General features: G+C 37.7%; 1 protein-coding gene across 42 annotated transcripts in view; it reads left to right on the forward strand.

Moving 5' to 3' along the window:
- The window catches only part of NEB (nebulin), a 224,169-nt gene that overhangs the window by 39,743 nt on the left and 160,246 nt on the right, over positions 1 to 24,180 (forward strand). For 38 of the 42 annotated variants that reach the window (XM_050750407.1, XM_050750362.1, XM_050750367.1 and 35 more), the window contains exons 25-41: positions 835 to 939; positions 1,504 to 1,611; positions 1,702 to 1,815; positions 4,238 to 4,435; positions 6,766 to 6,873; positions 8,707 to 8,805; positions 9,588 to 9,692; positions 9,782 to 9,889; positions 11,410 to 11,721; positions 11,825 to 12,031; positions 14,190 to 14,294; positions 14,999 to 15,106; positions 17,191 to 17,502; positions 18,644 to 18,850; positions 20,606 to 20,710; positions 21,995 to 22,102; positions 23,545 to 23,856. In XM_050750407.1, the coding sequence (XP_050606364.1) occupies positions 835 to 939; positions 1,504 to 1,611; positions 1,702 to 1,815; positions 4,238 to 4,435; positions 6,766 to 6,873; positions 8,707 to 8,805; positions 9,588 to 9,692; positions 9,782 to 9,889; positions 11,410 to 11,721; positions 11,825 to 12,031; positions 14,190 to 14,294; positions 14,999 to 15,106; positions 17,191 to 17,502; positions 18,644 to 18,850; positions 20,606 to 20,710; positions 21,995 to 22,102; positions 23,545 to 23,856 (2,721 nt within the window). The remainder of the gene's footprint in view (positions 1 to 834; positions 940 to 1,503; positions 1,612 to 1,701; positions 1,816 to 4,237; positions 4,436 to 6,765; positions 6,874 to 8,706; positions 8,806 to 9,587; positions 9,693 to 9,781; positions 9,890 to 11,409; positions 11,722 to 11,824; positions 12,032 to 14,189; positions 14,295 to 14,998; positions 15,107 to 17,190; positions 17,503 to 18,643; positions 18,851 to 20,605; positions 20,711 to 21,994; positions 22,103 to 23,544; positions 23,857 to 24,180) is intronic. The other 4 variants (XM_050750395.1, XM_050750394.1, XM_050750402.1 and 1 more) reach the window with 4 other exon arrangements.

Genomic DNA, 24,180 nt, shown 5'->3' on the forward strand with positions numbered 1-24,180 from the left:
AAATAATAATGATAATAACAATTTACATATCTTTTTAACTGTGCTAACATTTTGTTTACAACTGTTATTGTTTTTGTTAGTGCTTTAATTGCAGGAGTTCATGTTCTCCAGACACAGCCTAGCAGTGTAGATCAGAAATGTGTTCCCATGTATATAACAGAATCTATGCAATGGCAGCCGGCAGCCCAAAGTATGGTTACACAGCAATCCCCCTTATCCACGGTTTTACTTTCCATAATTTCAGTTACCTGCAGTCAACCGTGGCCTGAAAATATGAAGTGAAATTCATATTTTCCAGAAATTCATAAATTTCCAGAAACAATTCATGAGTCTTAAATTGAATGTTGTTCTGAGTAGCATGATGAAATCTCACACCCATCCGCCTTTGTCCCTTCTTTATCAAGAAGGGTGAAAACATACAGTAAGATATTTTGAGTGAGACAAACCACATCCACATAACTTTTATTAAGTATATTATTATAATTTTTCTATTAGTTATTATTAATCTCTTATTGTGCCTAATATATAAATTAAACTTTATCGCAGGTATATATGTATAGGAAAGAACATAGTATATATAGGGTTCAGTGCCATCCATGATTTCAGGCAGCTACTGGAGGGTCTTGAAAAGTATCCCCCAAGGATAAAGGAGGACTGTGCCACAGTCCCTGAAATAGGGAATGACAGTTTGAATCCTGTGCGAGACGTTGGCTGAATTGAATATCTCTTTGAGGCATTTTTCTAAAAACGGCACTAATGCCTTAGCTGTATACGCTGTGCTAAATAAACTCAAAGAAGTTCCCCTGAACTGTTCGAATATCCTTTGTTTTTCAGCTGAATTACAAAGCAAAACATGAAGGTGAGAAGTTCAAGTGCCATGTACCAGCAGATGCTCCACAGTTTATCCAACACAGAGTCAATGCCTACAATCTGAGTGATGTAAGTACCAAAGCCACAGAAGCCTATGTTTGGTGTGCATGAAAAGAGAAAATGTTATAAATGTTAAAAGACAAGACTAGGAATTGTGCAAATAAACAACTGTTAAGATTGTTACCGTGTAAGTGGAGCTTTTAAGGCCAAAATGCTCTTAAGACTCCTTAGCTATCAGATTTCATTTTCTATGGTCTCTGTTACCACCAGAAGATCTCCAATTACCCATCTGCTATTCCCTGGAGTTTTACAACATCTTTCCTGTGTAAATGTCACATTTCACCTTCTCCAAGTGGTTGTCATTTTATAGCATCCTTATATAAATCAGGATAGCAGAATGTTTAGAAAGTTTACAGTACATTAAAAAGAGTAGTTGATACTTATTTAGTGTTAGGGAGAAAGAAACTGGATGATAGATAAATCAATACTTATTCTACAATTTGATAAATATAGTATTTATAGGAGAAGTAAGTCTGTGTATACACAAATTTTCAATATATTTTTATTTTTTTACTGGATTATACTGTGTTTACTGTTGTTCTTATCATTCCTTTGCTGAATTTTTCTGTCCAGAATCTTTATAAGCAAGACTGGGAGAAGAGCAAAGCCAAGAAGTTTGACATTAAAGTGGACGCCATTCCCCTGTTGGCAGCCAAAGCCAACACCAAGAACACCAGCGATGTGAGTGTGGCCTAGGGACCTGGGGACCTGGACAGGGTGGCCTCAGGGACACCTGGTGAGTGGGATCTGGCACGTGTGATGTCTTTACAGGTGATGTACAAGAAAGACTATGAAAAGAGCAAAGGGAAAATGATTGGGGCCCTCAGCATTAATGACGATCCCAAGATGCTGCACTCCTTGAAGACAGCCAAAAACCAGAGTGATGTGAGTGTTTTTGTGAATGTGTCTTGTTTTCAAGATGGACTCCCTGCTAAGATGCCCAAGGGTAGTAGTGTGGAAAAGGATTTCATGAGCATGGGCTCTTTCACGTTCACAGAAGTACTGCTGTAGAGAACTTTAGAATGATGCCCCGGATCATTGCACCTCCCACATTTGAGGGGAGAAGTTACTGATTTGTACTGATACTCATTTCACTTTGAAAAATGTATGCATTAATATTTAATAGAATATTGATTATGTTCTTAAAACCTTTCAGAAAACACAAAATATTTTCAGACTTTTTCTAATTGAAAAATAATTTTTAAAATGATAAATTTTCAAACTGTCTTTACTTTGGAAGACATTTATGAGTCACAAAAATCTTAATACAGTATCATTGTTCTTCATTGACTTTAGTAATGAGTTTGGTCTAGATCCAAGAAAAAGACTCCATTGATTATAAACCCCTTTGAGACTCGGATAAAAGATTTGAATCATCTATCTAGAAAATGAACATTTCTTTTCATGCCTTTTGCCTGAATTCTGGTGAACTCATGGGTTCCTTAAGGCTTGTCTATGGGCCATGTAACATTTTCCAGTTAAAATTCTTACTACAGAGAGACAAACATCTACTATTGCAAATTATAGTATATATTGTGTATAAAATGTTTAGAGAATCCATTAAGAGTGCTGAGCATGTTCAGTGTAGCTTGCAGATACTAGTTTTTTATGATGAAAGACAAGGGTGTTTGTGTCATTTAGTTTTAACCATGCTTTTATATAATGATCTATACATACCTCTTTAATTCATTTTGCATTTATTCTGTCATCACATAGCACTTTAAAACTTCTAATTCTGTAATTTTCTCTAGTAACTTCACAGTGGATTATGTCAGTATGTAGTGCTCACTTATATTACTATCTTGTTCACTAGCTGAGTCTCCTCAGCTCAAGAAGGATATAACTCCCCACTGATAGTATGTGCATTTTTATCTTTTGTTTTTATTCCTATCACAGAACCCAGTAGTAGGCACATAATAAATGCCCAATAAACATTTGTTAATTGATAGATGACCAAAACATATAGCAAATGAGTCATTCTCATGTAATATCCAGGCAAAATGCTAAGCTGCAGATATAGAATATGCATGGCTTTTTAAAAAGAATCTTTAAAGCCATTTGGATCTTTGACGACATTTTATATGTACTGGTATGTGTCAGCTGGTGTGAACATGAACAAAACAGTAACAACAATTTCTTCAAAATACTTCCACACACCTATTGCTGTTGCAATATTGCTTTATCAGTTTATTTCTAATGAAGACAAACTGTTGTTTTCAATGTTGTTGCAAACTATCAGAAAGTTTCCATACTTTACTTTTATAAACCAGGGTCTCAATTTTATAGTTAAGTAATAAATGTATTCAGTGAAAGTGACCACCCACAAAATGTGAGAAGGAAGATCAAGTTCCCTTAGAAAGCCAAAAGATCAGATCGTTTGCAAAAGGAATTGTTACAGAAGATTTGTAGTGCACATCTGTGCTTGCCAGCTTAGGTCACTGTCTCTAACACATATGTGACCATGGGGAACTAGGATGAATTTAGAGTTTTCTTAAAGGCAGTGGATCAAAATTTTTCTGTCAAAGTAATTGGTGACTGGATATAATGAAGCTGGGAATTAGACCCAATTAGCACCTTGTCTAGCCATTCCAGGAAACCAGACAATGAAGGGAGCCCTCGAGGCCCAGTCAGTACATTTGGTTTATAACGCTGTACAGAAGGGCCAACGTTATTTTAATGGCTCAGTTTCTCAAACTTTTCTCCCATGAAGTCTTTTCACTGCTGCAATCTGAAGCTTCTTTTAAATTGTTGCTCAAATTGAACTTGATATGAAAACAACCCTTTGAGATTCTCAGTGGGGCTTATCTCCTGTCAACAATAGGTTAAAAAGTAGTTGACTATCCATTCAAAAATGACTCTATCCAGCCAAGAAACTAAGCCTACAGCCCTGTGTATGAAGTAGTCATTTTATTAAAATCAAATTGTCATATGGTTTTCATTACAATTAAAAAATGCTTCTTTACTGAAAACTCTTCATAGGTTAAATTACATTAATAATAGGAACACTTGTTAGTGGTCCTTGAGAAACCCTGTTTTAGAATAAAATCATTCCTGTTCCTGACTGAAGCAGAAGCTGTGGCCCATTTTCTGCTGTGACCCAGACAGTTTCTCATTGATCTGAGGTCTGCCCATGTGTGCTTTTGGGGGAATTTCAATGGTGTAACATGTGAACACGTTTTTGGGCAAAATAACTACTCAGATGTTTGACTCTTTCTCTAACTTGTATTTATTGTTTATGGAAGATCTCTGTCTTTTCCGGAAATCCATTGAGGATTTGTGATAATAAATGATAATTTCCTATTCACAGCGCGAATATCGAAAAGATTATGAAAAGTCAAAAACTATCTACACGGCACCTCTTGATATGCTCCAAGTCACTCAAGCTAAGAAATCTCAGGCAATTGCCAGCGACGTTGATTATAAGCACATCTTACACAGTTACAGCTACCCGCCCGATAGCATCAACGTGGACCTTGCCAAGAAGGCATATGCACTACAGAGCGATGTGAGTAACCAGGGTTTCTGTAGCCCTTCTTTTAAAAAGACGGAAACTGAAATGGGCTTCAAAGTTGAGTGAGGTTTTTGCACTTCTCAGAGGTGTCTGCATTGTCGTATGTATGGAAGCAAACGACCCTTGTGGTTCTATAAGAGCATGCCTTTCAATGTTAGGAAGAACTGATCTGGCATGCACCCCATCACTGTTTCCCTCGAGGAAAGTTATCAACCTTGCTAAGTCTAGAGTCCTCTTCTGTAAAATGGAAATAAATCAAAAACATTGTTTGGAGGATGTAAATGCATGCAAAATACTTAGCATGGTGCCAGGCCCTGGTGAGTTCTCAATAAACATTCAGTATCTATCATCACTATTATCATAATCATCACATTCATCATTATCAATGATCTTTACATAGATTTCTATCTGAAAAGAAATATATCATTTAACATAAATATTTATAATAATGGTTTTTTCTGCAGATCAGAGCTTCTTTAAGCAAATTAATTTGTCCAAACTCTGCAACTGAATACTTCATCCTAACAATTCTATTTTTTAAAATGTGATAAAATGCACTAACATAAATTTACCACCTTTGCAGTTTTCAAGTATACAGTTCAGTGGTGTTAAGTGTATTAACATTGCTGTACAACCAATCCCCAGAGCCTTTTCATCTCCCAAACTGAAATTCTGTATTCATTAAACAGCAACTCCCATTTTCCTTCTTCCCCTAGCTTGTGGCAACCACCTATCTATGCTTTGTTTCTAAGTTTGACTAACCCTAGATACCTCATATATGTGAAGTCATACAGTATTTGTCTCTGTGTGGTTGGCTTATTTCACTTAGCAAAATGTCCTCAAGGTTCATCCATGTTGTAGCATGTATCAGAATTTCCTTCCTTTTTAAGGGTGAATAATATTCTATTGTACGGATATGCCACGTTTTATTCGCCCATTCATCTGTTGGTAGACATTTGGGTTGCTTCCACCTTAAAGCTATTTTGAATAATGCTGCTATGAATATGGGCGTGTGAATATCTTTGAGATCCTGCTTTCAATTCTCTTGGGTATAAACCCAGAAGTTGAATAGTTGAATCACATGGTAGCTCTATTTTTTATTCGTAGAGGAACCACCATACTGTTTTCTGCAGCGGCTGCAAAATTTTACGTTCCTACCACTAAGAATTCTATATTATGCATTGTTATTCTGCTTGTTATTAGTTTGATTTTGTTATGTTTTTTCTTTTTTCTTTTTTTTTTTTTTTTTGAGACGGAGTCTTGCTCTGTCACCCAGGCTGGAGTGCAGTGGCCGGATCTCAGCTCACTGCAAGCTCCGCCTCCCGGGTTCACGCCATTCTCCTGCCTCAGCCTCCCGAGTAGCTGGTACTACAGGCGCCCGCCACCTCGCCCGGCTAGTTTTTTTGTATTTTTTAGTAGAGACGGGGTTTCACCGTGTTAGCCGGGACCGTCTCTCGATCTCCTGGCCTCGTGATCCGCCCGTCTCGGCCTCCCAAAGTGCTGGGATTACAGGCTTGAGCCACCGCGCCCGGCCTGTTATGTTTTTTCATCCCAAATAGATCATAAGCCTCTGAAGGGCAGGAACTAAATGCTTTCTTGATTTTCTATTCTACTTAAAAGGCCCAGAGTAAAAACAACAGTTTGAATTTTGTATCTAAAATGTAAATTTTTGGTACCACCTATGCTCAGACAACAAGAGTAGCTCATTACTTTAATAGCATCAAGTAACTGTGCCTCAACTAGGACCAATTCCAAATAATAACCACTCTCTTATGCAAATTAACAAGTGCAACTATTTTAAAGTGTTTTGTTAGCCAGTGTAGAAACACTCCAAAGTTGACCAGTACACATGAAGGGCCATGTGGGCAAACACTCAGTACAAATAATTCTATTAAGTCTTATGTAATTAGGAAATTAGAAAATGAGCAAATAATCCACCTTCAATGCGGCCTTCTATTTTAATTTGATAGAAACATAATACTTAAAGTTCCAGTGAACAAACGTCTCACATTTGGTTAACTGACAATTTCACTTCTTTGAAGTGCAAATTTGACTTGAGCATTTTCCAGGTTGGAATTAGAGTACCACATGCTTCCATTAAGTTGGAAATAAGGATGAAATGGAACATACACCAGTTAGAAGGAAAGCAAAAATCTAAGAGCTGTTACTATATCTCACCAAAGAAATATATAAAATAACCTTAATGTCTGGAGTAAGGAAGCTGGTCAGAAATCTCAAAAACATTGTTTTGGGTAAAACATTGATGATTTTGCATAATGATGTTGACACAGCAAAGAAATGTAACCTTTCTCTTGGTGTTTTAGGTTGAATACAAAGCTGACTACAATAGCTGGATGAAAGGTTGTGGCTGGGTGCCTTTTGGGTCCTTAGAAATGGAAAAGGCCAAGCGAGCTTCAGACATCCTCAATGAGGTAAAGCCACTGGGTGTGTCAGAGGGAGAGTGGTGACTGTGTTGTGTTAAAGTTCTCTAAACCATGGGCAGTGCTCCTTCATTGCTTCATTCTCAGTCACTGTTGCTGAGGAAAAGAGCTTACCAAGTGCATGAATTACCCGGGTAGACCAGCACAAACCTTTATATTACCAAAATCATTTATGTTAACCATTCATTATGGAAATATGTTTAACAACTTTATTAAGGATAACTTGTTAACCGTTTATGTTAACCATTTATGTTAACCATTCATTATAGAAATATTTTTAACAATTTTATTAAGGTATAACTTGCATACGATAAAAGTCCCGCATGTTAAGTGTACACCTTGACAAGTTTTAATAAATTCATGTAATTGTGTAGTCATCACTGCAATTGAATTTTAAAATGCTGCTAGCACCCCAGAAAGTTTCCCCCCAAAACTGCAGCTCTCATCTTCAGCCCCAGGCAACCACTGATTTGCATTCTATCTCTCAAGTTTTATCTTTTCTAGAAATTTCTTTTGCATCTGGCTTCTTTCACTTCATGTAATGTTTCTGTGATTCATCCATGTTTCTGCTTATAATTTTTTTTTTAATTATTGAGTAGTAATCTTTTGTGTGGATTTATTAAGTTGGTACAAAAGTAATTGCAGTTTTGACTTTAAAAGTAATGGCAAGAACCACAGTTACTTTTGCCCCAGCATAATACGTACCACATTGTTATTATTGTTTCACCTGTTGGGGGATATGTGGATGGTTTCTATTTTTTTGTGATTATGAATAATGCGGCCATTATAGAAATTGTCTTTGGAGAATTATTCCCTATGTCATATTCTGGTTGGCTTTGAAGTAAAATATAAATTCAGTGTAAGAAAAAATAGTGATGATCTTGAGGCTCATAAGGCAGCAAGGTTATGTGTCCCTCCTCCGTGACAGTTGAAGACTCACTGCTGTCAGGGGAGTACATCCGCAAGGAGGGCAGACTACACAAAGGACAGAGGTGTGGTATGAGCGTTGTCTTCCACACTCAAGTTTTACGTTTCGTTCAGTATTTTGTTTTCAATGAAAACCATTTTGTCTGCTCAAAGATCTTCCAGAAGAAAGTTCTAGGTAGTGGTTTTTAGAAGTCTGAAGCTGAAAGAGTGATGATACTAACTGGGATGTACAATATGCACAAAGGAAGAGGACTGGGGAAATAGAGACGAATACAGGAATAAGATAGCCAGAAGTTGTCAGCTCCCAGTGGGCACACCTCTCCAGGGTCTCCTCTGCAGTGCCCCTTTAGCGCTTTGGTGATAACTTATGTACTAACCACATTAAGGCTTGCAGAGCAAAAGTCCTGTCTCTCAATAATAATTCCTAGCTGTTGGCCTAGTTCCTCAATTCCTCCTCCTTCAACCAGACAGCTTCTTGATGCCATTTGCTGATGGAATAACAGGGAAAAAGAGAACTTGTTTGTGTCATGCAAAGACACTCCAAATCTCCTTGCTTGCTTTTCTGTCAAACCTTTAGAAAACTCTGTAGTGTTTCTGGATTCTGCTTAGCTGAGGGTATCTTCTTTCATGTCATAGGCAAGAAATTAAGACAGGAGTCTGGTTCCTGAGAGCAGTATATGTGTCTGTGCTGTCCCAAACCGTCCACAATTAAATGGATTTTTTAAAATAGTGACTTTTGTATGGCATTCATCAAGCCAATCAAGAATCTAGTATTTTTACATTTTAAAATCATGGAAGAAATCTTCCTTGTCACTTCAAAATAAATTTCAAGGATTTTGATGTATAAACCTTCAGTGAAAAACAAAGTTGTTTTTCTGTTTTTGATTTGCCGAACAGAAAAAATATCGCCAACATCCAGACACGCTCAAGTTTACCTCGATTGAAGATGCTCCAATTACAGTACAGTCTAAAATTAATCAGGCCCAGAGGAGTGATGTAAGTGTTAATCCTATCTATATGTTAATAGATGTTAACTAATACAAATACATTTGTATTTCAAATGTACTGATCACCTCTAGTCATTATACAATATGGATACCCAATTACACAAGCATCTGTACAATTCCCCAGCTGTTCATTAAGAAAGCATGCCTAACTCATGTATTTACAGTGACGTGTATTGTATTGACTGTCCTTTTAGCCATTTGACATTGCTTTCTAAGGAAAAGGTAAGAGGAACTTCTCTTAATGACAACAAAAACTACAAGCCTATTTCTAGGAAAGACCAGAAAGAATGAGTATATCAAATGGGGAGCAGTTATATTTTAAGTCAGCACTAAAACAAAACTTATACATAATCAAAACCACCCCTAAGTCCCTCTAACTGCCCACAAAATATAATATAGGCAGTTGGTGTATCCTACCCTATTATACTTTGCTGAGCTCAGGAAAGTGTTTGCAGTTTACCATTTTCATCAAGTCACCTCCTTGGGACTAGTTACCACTAAGTGCCCCTAACTAGGCCCAGAAGTTCCTACTGCAAGTTCCGAGGGATCTTTGCAAAACTTAATAAGCACTGAGACAGGGTCCTAAGCAACTGCATGCGTGACCTTGAATGCCTACAGATATTTGCACATAAATATGCAAATGCACAAAGAGTGTCCTTCCTAAAACCGCCTCTGTGAAATATGATCCATTAGGAAATTATTTGCCGATGCCATTAAACTTTTCTCTCTACTTTATTTATTTGTTTGTTTATGCATTTTTATCTCTTTCAGATCGCTTACAAAGCCAAAGGAGAGGAAATTATTCACAAATACAACCTACCAGCAGACCTGCCTCAGTTCATCCAGGCTAAAGTTAATGCCTACAATATCAGTGAGGTGTGTGGGTAGACTCACGGGCTGATGTGTGTGTCCAGACTTTACTAACATGGTCTCTAAGTTGTACTTAAATGACATTTTTCTTTCAGAATATGTACAAAGCAGACTTGAAAGACTTGAGCAAGAAGGGATATGACCTGAGAACTGATGCGATTCCCATCAGAGCTGCCAAAGCTGCCAGGCAGGCAGCGAGTGACGTAAGTCCAGCTGTGGTTACACATAGGCAACTAGAAAATGTGAGTGGGTGGGCTTGGGGTCTGACAATGACCCAAAAGTCTCCATGCATGTGGTCCCCAATGGGAAGAAAATCTGATTGAAAACTATTCAGGAAATAAAGTTCCCTAAATAGATTTAAATTTCCTGGGGGGAAAGGATTTGTATAACCTTCTACTGCTCAGTTCTAATCAAGCCTCCTCACTTAAAATTCTCATCTGTATTTCTACACTCACTCACACGACTTCTCTTGTGGAGATCCAGAAGTGACTTACCATGTAAGTCATAATAGCCCCCGATGGTAAAATTTTATCTCAAAACTTTATTAATTTATATGATTTCCTTCTTTCCCTTTCCTCTCCCTTTTTCCTTCATTACTTCTATAGACAGGCCTCAATTTCACACCTCTAATAGCCAGTCTTTGGGTTCTATTACAGTTAAGAATTTTATTTCTTATCCTATTTATCTTTAACCAAGATGTGAACTGAAGTCACTTTGCTCTTTGAGATTTAAATAAAATTGGCTCAAGCCCCCATCTGTTATTCTATAGGAAATGGAATTCCCCTCTCCATGATTTCTGTGGAGTCTCCGAGGTTTTCGTTTCTCTGCTTACCTCTGCCTCCTGGCTGGCTTGAGCTCATCTGCGCCCTCCTCCTGTGGGTCTCTTCTTGCTGCTCTGTATGACCCAGAAATGAAACACAGCCCCTTCCTTTTGACTTCCCAGAGTCCCAAACACCACTTTACTGATTGTTTGAAATTAGGTTTACATCGCTCCAGTGTAAATATGTGATGATTGAATAACAAATGTCCTTGTCCTGAAATGCCCCTGTCCCACCCAGAATTTCTTACTGACCCCCTTTCTCTGTGGGTGCTTTCCTCCCGCCACCCCTGCCCCAACATACCACAAACCTTCCCTCATGGCTCTGCTTCTCAGTGTCCCACAGTGCCCTCCACATGTCTCCGAGGAAGCTCAGTCCCCCCCCACTTTGTTATCCAGAGCCAGTTAGTGTTTACCTCCTCCTGGCTCTGGGTTTCCCTTTGAATATCCAAGGACTTATTACATTCTACTGTTATTAATATTAATCATCCTACCACTACTAAAAATTCTAAAACTAATCAAATATCTAGCTACTTGCACTCTAGTAGCACAATATAATTGGTAGAGATTGTAACCTATTTATCTTTTTATTTTCTCTACCAATGTCTAAATGCAAAGGAAGAATATAAAGATTTATTTTGTCACTGATACAAATTATGGTGATGCCCCCCATTTCAACCTCGCTTGGATAGGCAGAAACAGCTACAGACAATCAAATGGGTTCCCTAATACTTAACATTTTTATTTTAAGCAGACTACATTTCAGAGCATATCCAAGTGAATTGTTGTTTGGTTACTGATGTACAGGAAGTTTTGGGAAGCTCAATTACTTCAAATTATGGCTTCATTGTTTAGTAAAACCCTCCAAACTACATTTTAAATTATGCTCACCTTTGTTTACAATAGGTTCAATACAAAAAAGACTATGAAAAAGCTAAAGGGAAAATGGTCGGCTTCCAAAGTCTTCAAGATGACCCTAAACTGGTTCATTATATGAACGTGGCCAAGATACAATCAGATCGGGAGTATAAAAAAGACTATGAGAAGACAAAGACCAAATACAACACGCCCCATGATATGTTCAATGTCGTGGCAGCTAAGAAAGCTCAGGATGTGGTCAGCAATGTCAACTATAAGCATTCTCTCCATCATTACACCTACTTGCCTGACGCCATGGACCTGGAGCTGTCTAAGAACATGATGCAGATACAGAGTGATGTAAGAGTCGTTTACTCCTCAAGAAACCCCCTGTTAAGTTCAGAGCCTGCCATGAAAAGCACCCTGGCCTAGGCCCTCACTCCTCTTTTCTCCATTGCTGTAGAACGTCTACAAGGAAGACTACAACAACTGGATGAAAGGCATTGGCTGGATTCCTATCGGTAGTCTCGACGTCGAAAAAGTTAAAAAGGCCGGTGACGCTCTGAATGAAAAGAAGTACAGGCAACATCCAGACACCCTCAAATTTACCAGCATTGTGGACTCCCCAGTTATGGTCCAGGCAAAGCAGAACACGAAGCAAGTCAGTGATGTGAGTACAACAAAATAGAGAGGACAGAGGATATGGAGCAAGATTTTTAGAAAAGTAAACAGCAGCCCAATATTTTTCTTTTTCTGGGCCAATATCTTTCCATTTTAAATTTATTATTTTGTTTATTTAAATTGTTTAAAATTACAGTTATGTGTAGTTTGGGCACTAACGTTTTCTTCTCTTGCCTTTTATCTTCCTTTTTTAAAATTTCCTTTTTAACCATCTTTGAAATATTTTTTTATTGAATAAATGACAGTGAAAAAATTCTATTCTAGACTACACACATACACATGCACACACATACATACACAGAATTTAAGCTTAAATCCCAGACACTTTATTTTGGCAGATTTGTTGTATTCAATTACATATTAAGTTTCTCTTATTTTCTTTTCATATATAAAACATTAATACAGAGAAGTAATAGATATAAATATATGTTTTCGCTCCTAAGAATTCAGCATACACAATTATCACAGAGAGTTTTTAACTTACATCTGATTGAGGCAAATATCGTTTGCCTGCCTGTTCATGAGCAGCGTCTATGCTCTGGCTAAAGTCAAAGTTTCTAAAGGAAAGTTTGGTATACAGAAGATCAAAAGCATTCACTAGTTTATTTAATGAATACTTTTTGAACATCTACCATGTACCAGGCATTGTATTACCTGCTGATGGCATAAAGATGAAATAGATGAGGATTCGTGGGATATAGAAATTCACAAGAATGTAGGGTAAGAGCATAAGACAAAGACATGACTACAAACAGAGCATTGTCCTCAAGAGAGACAAATGCTGCAGGAGAGGAAAATGTTAAGTACAAGGGAGGTGCCTTGTACACAGGTAACTGCCTACCAGCGTTTCCCGGGCAAGTGAGAGAAGCGAGCATTGCTGGCAAAAGGAACAACATAACAGCAGTAGAAAAAGAATGAACAATATAACAGCAGTAGGAAAGGAATGAAAAAGTGTAAAAGCAAAAGGTTCAGGATTGTAACCTGATTAGTAAGGGACTCATATGCTAATTTTTAGAGTCTGGATATTAGGGGGTAGGTAAGAAGAGATGTCGAATATGTCTAATCCATGGAGCCACATTATCAGGCCTGTGTTTTAAAAGACAATGCTGGCCCCAAGTGTGGAGACTTTGGAAAGAGGAGAGACTGGAGGTGAGAAGATGAATTAGAAGGCTGTCACTGAAATCCAAGGAAGGTTTAATTGGACTGAAGCTAAGAGAGTAGCAGTGGCAGAGAAGGAGCTGTGTAGAAGGTCGAATTCATGAATCTGATTGCTTAGATATTGTTCTTAAAGACAATGAGGACTTAGAGGTAACTTTGAGTCCTAGAAGAAATTATTTAGTATTTGGGGATTAATTTAGCTATTAGCCATGTCAGATTTTATCTTGGGTACATGCATACCAGTTTACATGTCATATTCCACATAGTCATGCCTGGAAAGTAAGGATATATATGATAAATGAGAATTATGAGATTGAAAATCTACTTGTGATTCTGGCTCTATTTTAGTTTTAGGAACTAAGTAATGTATTTCTAATAGCAGGAGGAGGATGCAGTAAGATTTCTGCATGACATACTTCAACATCTTTCAGTCAAAAGTGTATATAATTCTTCAAAGTAACAACATAGAGCAAATACGAAATAGTGAGCATTTTGAGTATGCTAGATTCATGTGTAAGCACCTCTACATTATGAGGAAATTATTGTATGCTTTTATTGACACAATTATAATTTGGAAAGTTTTTAGCAGAAGTAAAAGATTTATTCTAACTACTGTTTTCTCTCTAGGGATAAAAAAACAGAAACTAACAAAAATGAAAGAGCTACTAACTCACAGGCAAAGAATAAATTGATTTGGCTTTGGTGAATTCTATTATTCTTGCTAGGGTTTCATGGTTGAATTTACCTTCCATTCATCTCGGGCAGTGAACAATTTCTATTTTCTTAAGGATTTTTTCTCTTTCTATTTTAACACACAAGACTTGTTGGTATTAAAGATAACAGATGCTTGTTTTATTTTAAAAAATAGAAAAATGCCTTTGATGATTTTTAACACTAGAAAATTGTGGGTAATTGTGCTAAAAATTACTCTAAAGCAAGCAATTAATAGATTTTCCTTTTTGCACTATGTGAAATGCATTTTATTGCAGATCTTATACAAAGCTAAAGGAGAAGATGTGAAACATAAATACACCATGAGTCCTGATCTTCCTCAGTTTCTCCAGGCCAAGTGCAATGCTTACAATATAAGTGACGTAAGTAAGGTCTTTGCTGGGATGTGAAATTCGGACCTGACAATAAAATCATAGACTTTAGGAGTAGGATGGTGCCTTGACAATTTATTCAGGCCCATTTCTCACAAATCCCCTATTGGAACATATCCCATAAGGATGGTTCTTTACCTCTTCAGTTGGCCTTTTCAAGTGTAGGACAACTTTAAAAGACATAACATTCTTCTTTATGAGGGGCTCACCATCTATTCCTCTAAAACTTCTACTTAGTGTTCCTAGTTTTGCATGTAGGGGAGGTGGTTATTCTCCAGAAACATAAGAATAAATGAGATCCTTTTTAAAAAAACAACCCTAAAATTTCTAAAGCTGACCACCAGGTCTTCTCTTGACCTTCCTTTCATGAGAATGAACAACTTCATTGTCTCTAGTTGGTCCTCACATATCATGGCTTCCAGAACTTTATTTATTTTTCTCTGGATCCAGTCTTTCAATATTCCTCTCTTCAGTATGTGTCCAAACCAGATGTAGGTGAATAATTAGTGCAGAGTCCAATGATCTCATGCTACACACATGTGACACTTTGCCATTGTGATGTCCTAAAGCAGTATGTGCTATGGGGAATTCCTTCAACTTCTGTCTGGAAAAGAACAAAACAATCCCAGCAGTTGAGGAATCACTTAAGCTGATGAATACACAGATGCTGACATCCTGTTTGGTTTTCTGTCCAGGTCTGTTATAAACGGGATTGGCACGACTTAATAGCCAAGGGCAACAATGTGCTGGGTGATGCTATTCCCATCACTGCAGCCAAGGCATCGAGAAACATTGCCAGTGATGTGAGTACAAATTTTAGTTGAAATTTAGGTGTTTGCCTTTTTAAAAAGTAATCAGGCTGGGCGTAGTGGGTCACGCCTGTAATCCCAGCACTTTGGGAGGCCGAGGCAGGCAGATCACGAGGTCAGGAGATCGAGACCATCCTGGCTAACATGGTGAAACCCCGTCTCTACCGAAAATACAAAAAATTAGCCAGGTGTAGTGGTGGGCGCCTGTAGTCCCAGCTACTCGGGAGGCTGAGGCAGGAGAATGGCGTGAACCTGGGAGGCGGAGCTTGCAGTGAGCCTAGATCGTGCCACTGCACTCCAGCCTGGGCAACAGAGCGAGACTCCGTCTTAAAAAAAAAAGTAATCAAATGCTTGTTTAAATTGATACCTCATTGAAAGAAATATGTTAAATTAATGGCATTTAAATTCTCAAAATATTGTTTGGAAAACCTGTCGCTTTTAGAAACACTTTTGTGGTTCTTTTCAGTTGACTCCACTTGGTAGAGCTGTCATAAATCTGACAGTGGCTTTCTCCTTTGATTCACAGCCCAAATTGCCTTCACTGACACATTTCCCTGACAGCCCACATTTATTTTCAGTGGGAACACCCTGACTGACATTACCACATTACATTCAAATGACTGCCTGCATTATAATTGTATTAAGAAATTGAAAAGATGTTATATAAAATGTATGGATTTTTATAAACCAAAGGGGGAAAAGTCCACTTTTTTAGGATATAATTTCGATTCATGTAAATTGATGCCCATTTCCTGTAACACTTCTACTCCTTTCCATCTTTGAAAAACAAAATTTTGGCCAGGTGCGGTGGCTCACACCTGTAATCCCAGCACTTTGGGAGGCCGAGGAGGATGGATCACGAGGTCAGGAGATCGAATGGTGGCGGGCACCTGTAGTCCCAGCTACTTGGGAGGCTGAGGCCCGAGAATGGCATGAACCTGGGAGGTGGAACTTGCAGTGAGTCGAGATCACACCACTGCACTCCAGCCTGGGCAACAGAGTGAGACTCCGTCTCAAAAAAAAAAAAAAGAAAAAGAAAAAGAAAAATTTTTAGAAAGCATGCATGCCCTGCAGAGTTCACTGTTACATGCTATCCCAGGGACTAAAATCTTGGTTTGAGAAAAGAGAAGAAAGAAACCAACCGGATGTACAGACCACATAGGTGTTAGGGGTGTAAAAACTCTACCGCTTTCCTTATCGGAATGGTACTGAAAACATCTTCCTCAAAGATCTGCACACAATGCACATCACTATGAAATACATTTCTAGTTTAAGTAGAAAGTGAAAGTCTACAGCATAACTTTATAACTTTGTTCCTTTTTTTTTTTTTTTTTTTAAGCATTTGCACAGTAATTTTTCACATGCCTAGAAATTACTTGACAATCCTTTTGCTTGTTAAACTCTTGTTTATCAATTAAGGCTTAAACTGCAGGAGCTGAAAGTCTGCAGGGTTTAAGTGGGTTTGAATTCTCTTGCATAACAATTGAGGTTCTGACCTGTTACAAGATTGCTCAGCCTATATTCCATTGCTGATTCCAGCAGTGAGAGACTTTGGACAGCAGAACTTTTTCCATTAGGTTTTTATTGATGGGAAAACCCCACAGCAGGTCCTGCCCTTACTGTGGCTCCTTAATTCATTTGCAACTGTTTCAGCAGTGAGCTTGGGAAGCAGCTGCTGATAAACGGAGTCAGTGAAGGCCCAGCTGGTACTCATATTTGTGATGTAAATAACATATTAAATTGAAACCTATGAAACTAAGAGATACTGGTCTTATATTTAGAATGTGTCATGTTCATATTAAGTGTGAAAATTCAGTTTGTTTAAAATAAAGTTTCACATGCAAATCCATCTGTAGGAGTCATAGTAAAGAAAATAAACTGATCTTGAATTTATCGTGACACTCGCTTGTAACTCCAATATATGTTTTCACTGAACCTTTTGGAGGAGGTTGTGGTTTGCATTTTTTGTGCGCTCTTGAGAAAGTCACAAAGTTCTGAGTGTCTTTATATGTGAATGTAATTGCAGCACGAATGCTATCAATGCCTAGGGCTTTGCTAACCCCATTCTGCCTCCACAGTATAAATACAAGGAAGCTTATGAGAAGGCAAAGGGAAAGCATGTGGGTTTCAGAAGCCTCCAGGATGATCCCAAGCTGGTCCACTATATGAATGTGGCAAAGATGCAGTCCGATCGTGAATACAAGAAGAACTATGAGAACACCAAAACCAGCTACCATACCCCTGGGGACATGGTTAGCATCACAGCTGCAAAGATGGCCCAGGATGTCGCTACCAATGTAAACTACAAACAGCCATTGCATCATTATACATACCTACCTGACGCCCTGAGTCTTGAGCATACAAGGAATGTCAATCAAATTCAGAGTGATGTAAGTATGTGCAACAACAGACCCAGAGATGTTTGCACTTAAAGGATGATCACTTCTCGCTTTTATTAGACTTCTTACTACAGTAAGCGATTTGAAAAATGCACTTTAGAATAAACAACCATTACTGAAAGACTGCCAAAGGCATGGTAGACAAGCTGTTTTTGCCTGCTTTCTGTGCTCATATCATAATCATTGATGTTGTCTTTAACTTATGGATGAAAGATAAAACTATATTCCACTAACTCTGCGAGCCACTTTGATTCTCAGCAAGAGGAGATGGGTATTCCTGATGGATTGGCCGCAATGGTGATAGATATAAAATGCAAAATAGAAGAATTTTCTATCCTTCCTGAATCTGGGAAAGTGCTTTTTTTTTTTCCCTTTATTAACTCAAGGTCACAATGTCATCCATGTAAATCTCTGTAATGAGTCATCTAAAATGAACCAGGAATACTTTGTGCTTGCAACATGATTCATGGAGAGTTGCACGGAAAGGTGTTTAACATTCACAGCATCTCCTGCTGCAGGAGCCAGATTTCTGTTAGAATTGCCCTCTGTAAAGGGAAGAAGTGCTATACATTTATTGGCACTTGATGAAAATATTGATCCCCAGATGAGCTCAAGCATAGCCTAGGTGGACAGTATGGATATAATTTAGTTTTGAAGTCTTCAGTGGAATCAAAAGGAAAACCCAATTTATTGTCAAAAGTGACAAAATATTTTTTAGCAGCACCCATAGTGACCTGGATTCCCCTCTGTGTTGCATAATGCACTCTAAAGCATGATCATTTCTCTCTGTTTTATTAGGCTTCATAGTACAGTAAGAGACTTGAAAAAATGCTTTAAGATAAACAATGATTATAGAAAGTACCAATTTATTGTCAAAAGTGACAAAAAAATTTTTTTTAGCAGTACCCACGAAAATACGTGACCTAGATTCCCTTCTGTGTTGTATAATGCACTCTAACAACAGAACAGCTTCTTCTTATTACCACACTCCAGATAAGCTCTGTGACAGACAGTCAGACATGAGCATGCTGAAGAGTTGCTATTCATTTCCCTTGGATAGAGTTGTAGATCCCAGAAACATCCCTTGAATATTCTCCAGGGTATCTTCTCATATGAGCTTACCCTTTTACAGAATGTGTATAAAGACGAGTATAACAGCTTCTTCAAGGGCATCGGATGGATCCCTATTGGTTCCCTGGAGGTGGAGAAGGTCAAGAAAGCAGGCGATGCATTAAATGAGAAGAAGTATCGACAGCACCCAGACACCATCAAGTTCACAAGTTTGCCTGATTCCATGGGCATGGTGTTGGCTCAGCATAACACAAAGCAGCTAAGTGATGTGAGTGCTTTCAAAAGTATTTGCCCGTAAATAACCACACATATCTGAGCCGCTCCTCCATCCTTCTTAATTCAATGCGTGAGGATGCATCTATGTTAGCAAATAAACTGCTTTCATAGGTATGAGAGAAAGGGCTGCCTTTTGAAGCAACTGGGATCTTGAACATGGGAAAAATAGGGAGATGAACATGCGGGACTATTCCAAATTTGCTTTGTTTTCCAAACGTAGAGAGCCTGTGCTATTCATAAGCAGATACGCATTATACATATGAAATGACATTATTACTATTATTATCTGTGGCTCTGTATGAATTGTAAAGCAAGTTATTTATTGCTCTGGGTTGCAACATTTCTACCTAGCCACAGAGGGAAGAGGCATAATGTCCTAATCCCCTCGCATAATAGCTGCATGTTCTGAGAGGCAATCTTAGAATGAGGCCTCTGGGGAGGAGATAAGCAGTTTATTTGCAGTCGTCTGGGATCTCATTCTGAGACCACGTCTATATGGACTCTTATTCTTTCTGTCAGAAGCTAATTATAATGCTCAGGGCCTCACATGACTTGTTAATTTTAGAGTTCTGTTAAAATGCCTCCACCAGAAAGAGAGGGGTAAGTAAAAAGCCAAGAAAGACTTTTTGTATTTCAGCCCCAGACTTTGGAAGGTGGGGAAATGCTTTGCTTGCCTTCGATTTGAAGATCTATGGATTTTAGCTCCTGCCCCCACATTATCACAGATGTCTAAGGGTTAATTCTATCTTAGGGGTAATAAATGGCGTCAATTCTTTTGATTTCTTTTGTACTGAGCGAGATGTCGCTTCTCGTGGTGTTTTTCCAGTTAGCTAGGCAAACTGTACACTCACTATATAAAGTCTTCCCCATCACAAAAAATGCTATCAACATCTACCTCGTTACTCAAGCTGGAAACTTGGCAGTCACCGTTAACACCTCCCTGTGTGAACTCCCACATCCAGTACCTCTGCTGAGTCAGCTTCCTAAATATCTCTCAGCCAGCCTGCTCCCAAATGCCACCAACCCTACTTCCAGCTTCTGTGTGGCTCGTGTGGACAACTGCAATAACCTGTTATCTGGACTCCCCTGCCTATGGTCTCAAACAGCCACGAGAGCCTGTCTTAAAACACGAATCAAAGCATGTCCCTCTTATGTGTAAAACCTCTTAGGAATTTCTTGAATGTGAAGTGAAATCTAAACTCATCAACTTGACAAAAGACCCCCCTCTCTGTGGACCCTTCTGCACTTTCTGTCTAATACTGCCCCACCCCCACGTCTACCCGGGCACATTTCCAGCCTCGGGTCCCGAATGCTCTTCCTCTGCCCCTCTCTCCAAGTTTGAGCGTAAATGTTACCTCTGCAGAGTGGCTTTACTGACCATCCTTGTTTCTTTGCTACAATTATTCCGTTGATAACACATCACAAATTCTAGTGATAGTTTGTAGTTTACATGTTTTATGTCTGTCCTTTGTATTGGACAATAATCTCCAACAGGACAGATCTGCCTTCCTTACCTCTTTAAACACAGAACTTACCACCCTGCCTGACCAACAGTGCTGTCCAATAAATAGTGGTAGAATGCGAACATAAATGCATCTACCAGGGCCCCTCCCTCATGACAGAGTAGGCGTTTGTCTCATAAATGGAAAACACAAATGATAGCCTTCCTTTTCAAAAGAGTCTGTGCTTGATGAAATTTACATTATGTCAGCTAATGATATGTGCATGCTGTCTCCGTTGCTTTTAGTTGAACTACAAGGTGGAGGGAGAGAAACTGAAGCACAAGTACACTATTGACCCTGAATTGCCTCAGTTTATTCAAGCCAAAGTCAACGCCCTCAACATGAGTGACGTGAGTATTTGGCCTGGTGCTAATATTGCCTATGTGGGCCTCTCCTTTCTGGTTCTTTGCAACTCTTGCCCTGAGAATTGTAGGAGGCGCAACTCAGTGTGGACCCTGAGCCTCCACATTAAACCCTTAACCATACAACATGAGCCTACGGGGCCACAATAAAATTTTGCTTAATACAGACTTTTCCAAACTATGGGCTGTGACTCGTTAGTGGGTTGTAAAGTCAGTCAAGTAAGTTGTGTCCTATTAAAAAAAAAAAAAATAGGACCGTGAGACAGACAAGATTGGAAAACACAAGAGTGCCTAGTCTGCAGTACGGAAAACATTGCTTTCTACAACTTTTATTTTAATTATTTATTAAAACATCCAAAACAGTTTAGTTTTCTTCACAAACTCTTTTTTTGTATGTAACTAACCTCTCTCTTGAGTAGTCTAGACATCTAATTGGTGGTAATGTTTAAATCCACTATTATGAATTGTTTCCTTTTTTTTTTTTTAAAAGATATAAATCCTAATTTAAAAACATAATAAAACCTGGATAAATTGTTAATTTCTTAAAAGATGGCTTAGTCATTCTTTCCAATGTTTTTAGGCTCTGTTTTATATCCAACTATACATTCCTGTGCTTTTGGTTCATTTAAAGTGCATAATGCACTCTAAAGCGTGATCATTTCTAGTTTATTAGGCTTCATAATACAGTAAGAGACTTGAGAAAAATGCTTTAAGATAAACAACTATTATAGAAAGTATCAATTGAATGTCAAAAGTGACAAAATTTTTTTGTTGTAAAAAATTTTTACAAGTAATATTTAAGCATTTTCTAAGTAATATTTAAGCATTAAGATCAATTAAAGCTGAGTTGTACTACATCTGGATTTTTAGTTTTAGTATTCATATCTTTCTATAAGCTTGAAATGCTTCATTACAAGAAACTTTTTTCCAAAAGTATTTTATATTATAGAAAAGTTGGAAAATATAGAAAATTATGAAAAATAAATGAAAATCTTCTGTTATCCAACAGTCAAAGCATTACCTTTCTGTTGCTTTGTTATACAAGCATATCCGTTTTTTGATCAGTTGAGATTATACTGTGTATACAGTTTACTGATCCTTTTAAATCAAATCAAATGTATACATAAAAGACAAACTAATAGTCCTAACTTCATAGATTGTCTTAATAGAAAGGGATCTATTATGACATGTTTTATAAGAAACATTTTGGCATTCTGTTTCATTCCTCTTTTAATGATGTCAAATAATAAAATAACCTCTACTTTTTTGAAGGCTCATTATAAAGCAGATTGGAAGAAAACCATTGCCAAGGGCTATGATTTGAGACCAGATGCCATCCCAATTGTTGCTGCAAAAAGTTCAAGGAATATTGCTAGTGATGTAAGTCTAATTTAAAAGTAGGAAACTTCCTGTCTGTTTAAAAGACTTCAGGAGTTCAAGACCAGCCTGGGCAACATAGCAAGACCCTGTCTCTACAGAAATAAAAAAAAAATTAGCCAGGTGTGGTGGTGTGTACCTGTAGTCCCAGCTATTTCAGAGGCTGAGATGGGAGGATCGCTTGAACCCAGGAGTTTGAGGCTGCGGTGAGTTGTGACTGCACCGCTGCACTCCAGCCTGGGTGACAGAGTGAGATCCCATCTCTAAAAAAGAAAAAAAAAAATCTGTATGTGATGTATAAGACTGTATCAACTACATAAAGAAGCAAGTAAAGAAATTATAATATAAAAATACTTACTAAAATCCTAATTGCCAATTACATTGTTTATATTGCCTCACTTAAAATATTTTTCACATATTTAAAAGCTTAATAAAGTTGTTACAAAGAAGAAAATTCTTTTTTAAAAACTGTGAAGTATTTGAAACTTTCATTAGTATCATTGTTATGAACTTAAAAGCCACTTTTTATTTGGATTTTGTCTTGAAAAAAGTCATGATATACTAAAATATCACTAAATTAGAAAAGTCTCCAAGTATTTTAAAAGAATTCAGTGTTTTAATTTTATAATTTTCATGAAGGAAAAAACCCCATAGAAATAGAAACATGGAAAAACAGAAAAAATATTTTGCTAATTCTTTCTGGTCTTTCGTATTTCTATTTCCATGGATTACATAACAGGATTTTAGTTAATTAGTTTTAGTTAATTACATAACAAGATTTTAGTTAATTTTTTTTTTTTTTTACAAATTAAGTTATATTCGTATATGAATTGACATAAGGCCTTGATAGAGTAAAAATGCATTAATTTCAAGATTAATACACTAATTTGTATTAGGGCTGAAATTTACTCATAATTATGCAAATACTTTTTAAGATAATACAAATTAATACTGGAAATATAATAAAAAGAATACATTGACCAGACATGGTGGCTCACATGTCTAATGCCAGCACTTTGGGAGGCTGAGGAGGGAGGACCCCAGAGGCTACGGTGAGTCATCATTGCACTTTTGCACTCTGGCCTTGGGGACAGAGCAAGACCCTGTCTCAAAAAAGAAAAAAAAAAAAGTGTACATCAAATGCTTAATAAGCAAACTTCCCAGGAACATTTGAGTTTTTGAGTTATTCAAGTAATCTACTTATGAAGAGTATAAATATAAACTATTCCATTATTCCATTCTTAATGATCTCCAGGGCACGTCTCAAGATGAGCCATTAAAAATATTTTGCTAATTGTTTATTTTAAAATACAAAAAAAAAAACCAAACTTCGATGTTACCTAGATTCAGACTGAAGTTGGCTTTTGCTTTATTTGTTGTATAAATTCAGTTTGTATCAGACTTCTATGCTATCCAACTTCTGTCTGCCCTTTGTTTCCAAATAGTGCAAATATAAGGAGGCCTACGAGAAAGCCAAAGGCAAGCAAGTTGGATTTCGCAGTCTTCAGGATGATCCTAAACTGGTTCACTACATGAATGTGGCCAAAATGCAGTCTGATCGTGAGTACAAAAAGGGCTATGAAGCCAGCAAGACCAAGTACCACACACCTCTGGATATGGTCAGTGTGACAGCTGCAAAGAAATCTCAGGAGGTTGCCACCAACGCCAACTACAGACAGCCATACCACCATTACACTCTCCTGCCCGATGCCTTGAATGTGGAGCACTCCAGGAATGCCATGCAGATTCAGAGTGATGTATGTACTGGTTACCAAGTTGTTATCCATTTCTAATGGGTGGGAGGGAAAAATAGGCACCACTTACTCCATCCCACACCTGGCTGCACTCACTGTAATTAAGGATTCCCTCCAGAACTTGGAGTTTTAGGATTTCACTCATTTAAACTATAGGTAGCTTTGTTGTTAATTTTATATATATGCATACGCATATATTTAAAATGTTGGTGTTAGAGCCAAACATACGATATTGTCTATGAAAAATTAGGAGGCTCAAATAAGTGTGTTATATAATTTTCCTTCCAGTGCAAAATTCTGTTAATTTTTCATTTCTTTTTCTGAAGA

Source organism: Macaca thibetana, chromosome 12, assembly GCF_024542745.1.
Source record: "Macaca thibetana thibetana isolate TM-01 chromosome 12, ASM2454274v1, whole genome shotgun sequence".
Lineage (NCBI taxonomy): Eukaryota > Metazoa > Chordata > Mammalia > Primates > Cercopithecidae > Macaca > Macaca thibetana.